Source organism: Myripristis murdjan, chromosome 11 (assembly GCF_902150065.1).
Source record: "Myripristis murdjan chromosome 11, fMyrMur1.1, whole genome shotgun sequence".
NCBI classification, from domain to species: Eukaryota; Metazoa; Chordata; class Actinopteri; order Holocentriformes; family Holocentridae; genus Myripristis; species Myripristis murdjan.
The window spans coordinates 27,952,342-27,961,407 of NC_043990.1; the positions used below are offsets into that span (position 1 = coordinate 27,952,342).

General features: G+C 45.2%; 1 protein-coding gene across 1 annotated transcript; it reads left to right on the forward strand.

Annotated features, from left to right (window-relative positions):
* Positions 1-8,403, forward strand: nr1d2b (nuclear receptor subfamily 1, group D, member 2b). Its single transcript, XM_030063365.1, has 8 exons — positions 1-504; positions 3,089-3,319; positions 3,814-3,902; positions 4,522-4,666; positions 5,014-5,741; positions 5,858-6,043; positions 6,740-6,950; positions 7,468-8,403. The coding sequence occupies exons 1-8, from the start codon at positions 486-488 to the stop codon at positions 7,662-7,664; spliced, it is 1,806 nt and encodes a 601-aa protein (XP_029919225.1). The 5' UTR covers positions 1-485; the 3' UTR covers positions 7,665-8,403.
* The last annotated feature ends 663 nt before the right edge of the window (positions 8,404-9,066 follow it).

The following is a 9,066-nucleotide window of genomic DNA, read 5'->3' on the forward strand; positions in this document are numbered from 1 at the left end:
AAACACAGTCACTGCTAAAGCTGCCTTCGACATCGCCGCGCTCTCACCTTTTTTTCCCCTACACTATCTCTCAATGGAGTATGGCGTTTTTCTAGGTCCATAGCAACTGCACTGAAAGCAGACAAGCTATTTGTCTTTTTTTTTTTAGAGGAGCAACCATTTTAACCTTCCGCCACGGCAGACAGACCCATCGGCTGTCATCGAAATCCATTTGGTGAAACTTAAAGCTCAGGCTAGGTTTCATGTTAGGATGTTTTAACCATTTCCACAGGACGGATATCTTCGCTAAGCTTACTTCGCCTGTCATCGACAATCGATTTTAGTTTGTGCCATAGATGTTAGGTGAAGCATATCCACTGTATGTTATTGCACAGTTGTTCAAGTAGCAGAATTCAGCGACTTCTCAGTTGCTGAGCACCCAAACAGAAAAACGGCTTCGGCACTGAGGTAGCAAAGGCGGAGGAAAACCCCGAAAGTCGCAGGATATGGAGTCCACAAAAGCTGGTAAGTGGTTTCACACTGAGGCTGTGTACAGGTTGTGTGCTGCAGTTTGGTATTGTGTTCTTACAGGAGCCAAATTCTGCCATTGGGGTCAGTGCAATCCAGCGTTTCATTAATAGACATCAAAGTAGCACGACTTGTCATTCAGTGGGCTCGGTGAATTACCACCAAGATTTACGTGTTTTCATATTCGTGTTTATAGTGGTGATATTTAAACACAGCAGCTGTCGGGGCTTTAACGAGGGGCACGTTGAGGTTTAAACACCGTGTTTAGTTAAACTGGGTTAGGAGTGCCACTCGCGCTGTTGTTATTACCGAACCGGTTGGCTCGAGCAGCACTGCGGTCGTCTCTGCTCACATGGACCGGTCAGCCTAGCCATGTGCACTTGTGTTTACGCACCCTTTGCGTCGCCGCCGATTGGCCGTGAGACGCAGTGACGTAAGCATTGCATAATTTCTCCTCTCGAGCTGGTGTGGGGTCTCGCCGCGGATACACGTGAGGCGTCTCGCAGCAGTGCTCGGTGACCCAGTTTTCCCGGGGAAAAACATGCCTGCTCCACGTGGGGGCGTGTTTAAAAAAAAAAAAAAAAAAAGGTAAAGCAGTGGTGCGTTTAAGTCTCACGGAGAAGACAGTATATATGTAACTCTTGTAAAGACCCAAAAGAGACGATAAATATTTCTAGCACAGTACAAAAGGCGAAATTACTTAATGTAAAATGTAAAAATGAATCATAAGGTATTAGCTGGCTAATTTTTAAAAGTACTGTTCTAATATTTGAACTCAAGGTGTCTCACACCAGCAGAACTGCGATAGTTTAGCGATGATATATTAATTTCATGTGAACTGTCTGACCACAGCTTCACACTGCTGGCGTCACAGCTCGCAGCTCGTTGCTTTTATCTGTGTATTCGTGCGACGGTTTTTTCACAAGGGACGTAAACGCAGCGCAGCCTAGTTTTAAGCTCCATCAAGTTCGGCAGAATTGGGCAGAGCAAGACCGGAAATTTAGGGATAGTGCACTCAAAAAAAATATGTGCCAAGGTCGAGCTGTGCGCAGTAATCTGTCATAATGTCGACTACAAGTATGATTACAATGTTATTACAGTTGAGACTGGTCGATTACACTTTGTTATGATTAAGGACATTTCTGGAAGGATTTTATTTCGAAAATCACGCCCGGAGCTGTGATGTTTGTTACTCTGTCTGCCTTGACGCAAAGTGGTCTTACATGTTCATTGAATGGCACACCTCAGTTACCTAACACAGGGAAATATTTTAAATATTCTTCAAAGCAACTGTCATTTTGGAGTGCATGGCAGCGTTAAAGTATCAGTCTAATTGCCAATGCCTTTGCTTTGTGCTGCACCTATTTTTAGATATCAACTAGGTGAATGGGCCAGTCTGCTTTTTTTTATTTTATTTTTTTAGTTATTATTACAACTGCTAATGATGCCTGTTTGATATTCCATTGGTCACAAAGAAATTGGGATACAAATAATTAACAGGTCTTTATAGGTTGTCCCAGTACACTGCAACATTTCATAATTTTTTTCCAATCATACAATAGGTTAATCCTTGTGTCTTTTCATAGTCAGTGTTTGATTTTAATGTTGACTTGGTAAATCAATCAAGCCATGGTATAAATGTAGCGGCTGCTGATTTGAGATCAGATGGGTATCGGTTACATTATTAGATTATGTTTTGTCAGGTTAAATAAAAATGGCCTATTTAGAATAAGTCCAGGCCCATTCGTCATGAAGCCTGTATGTGAGTGGTTGCGTGGAGAGGCCAGACTACTTACTACACACACCCTTGTGAAGCTGGCATTATGTAATGGCTGTTATCTAACCATTGAGAATGGGAGAGGAAGAAATCAGGTCAGCCTATGTTGAGGGGGAAAAAAAGGCTCAGCAGCAGCCTGTCTGGTCGTCTTTTCCTGGCTGAGAGCCGCTGTAGCAGGAAACTGTGGCTTTCAGATTGCAATACAGCCTGCCCCCTTTATGTTAGCTGCTCAGTGTGCTGGTTCCACATTAAAGTCGAGCATTAAACCCTTTCTCATTGGTGGTGATGAGGATGATGATATTGTGCTGCTTTTATTGATCTATGTTGGGAAATTTTCTTTTCACTTGCACCACCGGTTTGATTTGGAATAAACACAAGAAAATTTGGATAACTAGCATGAGCAGTAATACCATGGTTAACAGACAAAGAAAAGAGCGCCACCTGTTGACACTCCAAACTCCAACAATTAAATAATCCAAGAAAAAACAGGTCACAGTTAACGCCCACACTGTTTGACAAGGGAGCTCTGGGAAATGCAGTGCGTAAAACACCACAGCAGTGAACGCTTAGCAAGAAAGATGGAAATAAAATTAGTACATACACATGCAAAAGAAAAGAATGACTTTATATGCAATACTATTCAAAATGTCAAAAGGATAGAAATTATGAGAGCTGGCAGGGTGTGGCACCTCTTCCTCAGTCCAAATATGATCTTACAGTTTTTCACATTATATTGAAGAGCAGAGGTAAAGCATTTGTCATTCCTCTCATCATTTTCTTGTTCTTCTCTCTGTCACGCACCAGGGGGCGTAATAGCCTACATCAGCTCCTCCAGCTCTGCGTCCAGCCCGGAGTCATGCCATAGCGACTCCTCTGACGGCAGCTACCAGTCGTCGTCTCCACCCCACTCATCCTCTCCGAGCCACCGCCAGTCGGCTCAACCAGCCAACCCTGTGCTCCCGGCCGGCAGCCAGAACCTTCCTGGGCCTCAGAAAACTGGCCGCTCCTCCTCTGCCACTAAATGTGGCATCACAAGTAAGACCACCATTCCCTTATGTTGGTTAAGATGATACACACACTGGAACTGGGTCATGGCAGTGGCAAGGACACAGAAATATTAGACACAGAAATATTACAATATAAATAAGGGGGAAACCCAACATAAATTATTACCACAGCAGAACATAAGTGGAGATGTAAGCATGAAATAAATAGTATTATATCAGGGTGCAAAGATATACTGAGGCAAAGGGGAAAAGAAATGCTAAATATGCAGGATATGAAAATACTCCATATTGAATGCAGATTATGCAGTGTTAAATAAAAATGTCAAGATGTATGCAGGATCTAGTGAAGGAGAAGCCCATGTGAACTCAATTCATCTCCCTTACTAGAGTGAAAAACATTGTGATGACTTATAGTATGTAGCATCAGACTTCAGTTAAACAGGATCTTTTAAGTGTCCTGCTCGGTCAAACAGCTGGCCTGATCTCCTCTCTTGCTCTCTTTCATTTGAACATTAATTGTAGAGATCAACGGCCTGGTGCTGCTGTGCAAAGTGTGTGGTGACGTGGCCTCTGGTTTCCACTACGGTGTCCATGCCTGCGAGGGCTGCAAGGTGAGCAGTGTTGGCGAGCTTCAGTCGCGCCATGACACTGGGCGGCAGCCGAACTGGGTCACTGCCGCAGGAGCCATCTGTATGCTGACAACCAGAGACTCTTTGAAAGTAGTTCAGCCGCCCCGTATTTTTATCAGCTGCCCCTCATACTTCACGTTGCTGTGTGGCCTAGTTAACTGTGGGGAGCTTGGGTTCAGTGACAAACAAGCCTTAGTACCCCAAGGAGCAAATACACACACACACACACACACACACACACACACACACACACACACAAACACACACTAGGGTTAGAGCATCATATTAGCTTGCTGATAATGTATTACTCTTTACTATTCATTTTATTTCTTGCTTCCAAGTGGAGAGTTTTAGTGGTCTGTGATGGGCTACATGCCGAAAAGGAGCAACATTCCGGGGGGGGGAAACACTGAATATACTTAAAATTTTTGGGGCATGAAAATGGTTGAAATATTAAAAATACAAGACACTTCCTCAAAACACCAGTATGTTAGTATCAGCCTTCAGATTTGCACACTAGCCTAATCCTAACACATGGTTTTTAGCCCTGTCTTGGCAGTGCTTGTGACCTCTCACCACTTTTGTTTGTGCTCACACGCAGGGCTTCTTCAGGAGGAGCATCCAGCAGAACATCCAGTATAAGAAGTGCCTTAAGAACGAGAGCTGCCCCATCATGAGGATCAACAGGAACCGCTGCCAGCAGTGCCGTTTCAAGAAGTGTCTGATGGTGGGAATGTCCAGAGACTGTGAGTGTCCACTGCATTTGGTCCCTCAAATTTCACATTTGTTCTAATGTCATATTAGAACATTAGGAGAATTTAAAAAGATAATCAGAATACATATTGAAATAATTATTTGTACTCATAATGCCAATTTTAAGTGTCAAAAGCAGTTCAGTGAGTGAAGACAATGACTAATGTTGACGAAGATGAATCAGCATATAGTCAAAAAAAAGCAAGGAGCTTTCTGTCGCTAATTGCATGACTTAAATTGAAATAGTAATTTCTTGCACATTCTTGATAACTTGCCACCCAGCATTGTTTGTAAACTAACAAAGGTAGAAGTTACTGAAATAACTTCCCTGACTCCTCAGCTGTGCGCTTTGGTCGGATCCCCAAGCGAGAGAAACAGCGCATGCTGCTGGAGATGCAGAGTGCCATGAACAACATGATGAACAGCAGCCAGCTGCACAGCCAGCTCCACAGCAGCCAGACGCTCCCCATCGCCAAACCACTACCTGCCTGCTCAGTAGAGCCCACCTCCAAGGACACTGGCCCCGCCCCTTCCTGCTCTCCCTCTTCCTCGCCCCGCTCCAGCCAATCGGACTCCAGCTCCGACCCGGAACCTGCGGTAGCCATGGACATTAGTCCCAGCTCAGCCTCATCCAGCGCGTCAGACAGCGGTGAGGAGGAGGTGATCGGATCGGTGACCAGGGCCCACCAGGAGACCTTCATGTACAACCAGGAGCAGAGCAGCCTGGCGGCCGAGGCCTCCGGTCCCCCATGCCTCCAGGACTGCGGCTCCCCAAAAACCACCACCAACACTAGGATAGAGGAGAGACAGGAAGCCTGGAACAATCAGAATAACTTGGTCAGCATGGCAGCCCAGGATCCTCCTTCTAGCCTGGGACCCCAAGGCCCCAACGGCCCCCGCCTAGAGGACAACACCCCCAACCACTGCCCTTACAGACTGTCCAGCAGCACTGCCGCTGGCCACTGTCCAGCCTATGCACACGGGTCATTCAAAGGTCAGTTCACCGAGGCTCCATCCAGCGCAGGCTTCAGTGGGCAGCTGTGGAGAGGAGGCAACAGGATGCATCTGGTGAGTGACCAATATTAATGAATAAATATGTCAGCCTAACCCTAATTCAGAGTGTACACCATGTGTTTTACATTTCTTTAAAACAGACATATATTTATGTGTGCTGCTCTCCTCAGGTTTGTCCGATGAACACGTCTCCTCATGTGGACCCTCAGAAGTCTGGCCACGGGGTGTGGGAGGAGTTCTCCCACAGCTTCACCCCTGCTGTCCGGGAGGTGGTGGAGTTTGCCAAGAAGATCCCTGGTTTCAGAGACCTCTCTCAGCATGACCAGGTCAGCCTGCTGAAGGCTGGCACCTTTGAGGTACGCTACCTGATAAAACACTAAGCTTTCCAACCACATGCCACAGAGAGCCAGGAGTCTGCACACTTCTTTTATTGGAAGAGAGAGGCTCTAAAGCTACATTCTCTTCTGACTGACTTGGAAGGAGAGCCTGCACACTCTTGTAGTCCCTGTGTGGTCAGGTCACATGGGAGGGAAGGTAGAGGTCGACAAGATTCCAGTCAGTGTGATTTGTAAGTGTTCACATCAGCTTGAAAGTAAAATAAGTAGAAGTATCTTAACATTATAGTTCTTCAGAGCAGTATCAGCAGAGTGATACAAATCCCCCTCTCCTGAGCCATAGTAGCCCCAAGCTAACACTCAGGCACACACAATGTTGAGCCATAGTAACTCTGTGCTAACAGTGTAGCACACACTGTTGAACAATAGTAACGCCATGCTAACACATTAGCACACCACACTGCATGTTAAGTGGTAACAGGCAAGAGAGAGAATGAGAACTTGACATTGGAGACTGTTTAAAGCTAACATTTTGGGCACAGCAGACACAGTTTCTCACCTGACGCAGTTCCAAGAATACAGCTCGTCTATGATGAGTGTATTTGTCACAGTGTCGGAGAAACACCAGGTTTATCAGTTTCCATGGAAAGCTGATTAAGTGAGGTTGTGTGGTGAGAGTGTAACCCAGGCCTGACAGAGCTGCTGGTGTCTTTGCAGGTGTTGGTGGTCCGCTTCTCTTCTCTGTTTGATGTGAAGGATCGTACTGTGACCTTCCTGGGTGGGAAGAAGTACAGCGTGGACACCCTGAGGGCCATGGGCGCCGGAGACCTCCTCAACTCCATGTTTGACTTCAGCGAGAAGCTCACAAACCTCGGCCTGAGCGAGGAGGAGATGAGCCTCTTTACCGCGGTGGTTCTAGTCTCTGCAGGTGTGTCCTCATTTATTTTCTCATTTCTCAAGGTCGCTCGTTTTTTCTCCTCCATTTAGTGAAAGCACTCAGATAATGTGGTAAGAAGGACAGTGCTGTGGTGGTTGGATTTCTGCCACCACACTATGAATGTTCATTCTATTCTAGCAAAGGCTTTGACCAGTACAGGTTTTTGAGGCTGGTACCAAGCTGCTCATAGTCAATATTTTTTGCAGATTTTCAGTTATTGACCATGAATTTCAACCATTATATTAAACAACATAGATGCAAGGATTCACTGTTTGCCTTGAGGAAAGGCCCGTGAAATATCATGTAGACTATAATAGAACACAGTCATGTCAGAGGTGATCAACACCAACCATTCAATATGTGATTTAAAAAAAAAAAAAAAAAAAAAAAATTAAAGGCCAATATTGGCAAACCAGAATATTGTCATTCTAATCCTGTAGAAACCACAAAAGAAAAAGTGAGACTTTTAAGGAGGCAACTAAAACCTGTCACACTTGCCGTCCTCCAGATCGCTCCGGGATTGAGAACGTGAACTCGGTGGAGGCCCTGCAGGAGACGCTGATCCGTGCACTGCGGAGTCTCATCACCAAGAATCACCCCAACGAGTCTGCCATATTCACCAAGCTGCTGCTCAAGCTGCCGGACCTGCGCTCCCTCAACAACATGCACTCTGAGCAGCTGCTGGCCTTCAAGGTCCACTCCTGAGCTTTCCCACAGGACCTGCCTGGTGCTGGGCCCAGGCCTGACTCAGCGGTTGTGACCGGACCCATGGAGGCTGAATTTGCTCATCAGAAGCAGGGACCACCGGCTCCCTTCACCTCCACACATCCACACCTGGTCCGAGTCTTCACCCGTGCAGGTTTTGGGCCCCATAGATTCTTTTCCTCACCTCAGAAAGATGAACTAATGTGCAAGATGTCATTTGAAAAGGGCGAGAAAGACCATTATGTTATTGTACTGTAGGGCTGAAATGCCTCTGTTGTGGTAATGCATACATACAGACACACTGATTGATGTATATGTTTCTCATGTTTGTGTGTAGCATATGTTTGCAACTGTACAAATGTTAGAAGCACCTTTTTGTATAGTGTAGACTTGTATTTTTGCATTGATAGTGCAATATGTGACTGCTTTTGACTTGAGCTGTATAGGTTTTCTTCACTTGTGTATATTTTTTAGGTTGTGGCGGCACACATTGATTTGGATAGATGCTGTGCTTACAAGACAAGGGGAAGCCGTAAACTTAACCCCACCCCCCCAGACGATGAATGCTAAAGAGGAGAGTCGAGACTCCTCTCTAAAAACAAAAAAGCAGTTGACAATGAGAGAGGAATGTGAAAGCAAAGCTATTGAGAGTCCCAACTTTCCAGTCAGCCGAAAACTTACCAAGAATGTTGCTTAGAGGTTCGCTCATCCGTCTGAATAAATTTGGAAAGCAAAAGGATGGCAAACTCTTATTTGAATCTTTTCATGCATTTGACTATTTGCTATGCCATATGTTTGTCAGTTGCAGGTCTCTTTTTTTAAATATGTCTTTTGGGCATTGTGACAAATCACAAGTTTCTACATGTGACCCTGACCCCAGTGATTCCTGTCGATGATAATGACGTGTACCTCTGGATCAATGGAATCGGGGAAATGCCGAACCAATGAAATGGAATCCCTGGACTAGCTTCATCTTCACAGACATGCTTTTTGAAAATTCCCAATATTTGCCCTTTTCACTGCAAGACTTGCAGATAATGTTGTTTCTCAGTACCCCCTTTCCGCACTTGGTCCAGATGGTGTCGGATTTCTTACTCATTCATCCACTTGATGCTGCGGTCGGGTGCTGGAGGGCAGAGAAACACCGCAGAAATGTGGATCAGATGTTGTCGGCCACCAGCAACTCTCTCCACTCACTTGAAAAGACTTTTTTTCTGTTTTGCAACCTTTACAAACTGTATAGACTATGGATGACTGTACTTAACTGAGTAGATAGCACTATCCACATACAGTATGATTGTAATATCACAAAAGTGACTGTAATTTAAAGAATAAGCTGAGGTAACATAACAGCTGAGTTGCTGGTGTTGGATATTGCAATGCCATCATTTTGTTGACTTTG

What these genes read in the sequence shown, in the direction of transcription:
- nr1d2b (XM_030063365.1), top strand. An exon ending in GGTGGGAATGTCCAGAGACT is followed by an intron (nt 4,667 to 5,013) that starts GTGAGTGTCCAC and finishes CTGACTCCTCAG; the next exon opens with CTGTGCGCTTTGGTCGGATC. An exon ending in GAGGCAACAGGATGCATCTG is followed by an intron (nt 5,742 to 5,857) that starts GTGAGTGACCAA and finishes TGCTCTCCTCAG; the next exon opens with GTTTGTCCGATGAACACGTC.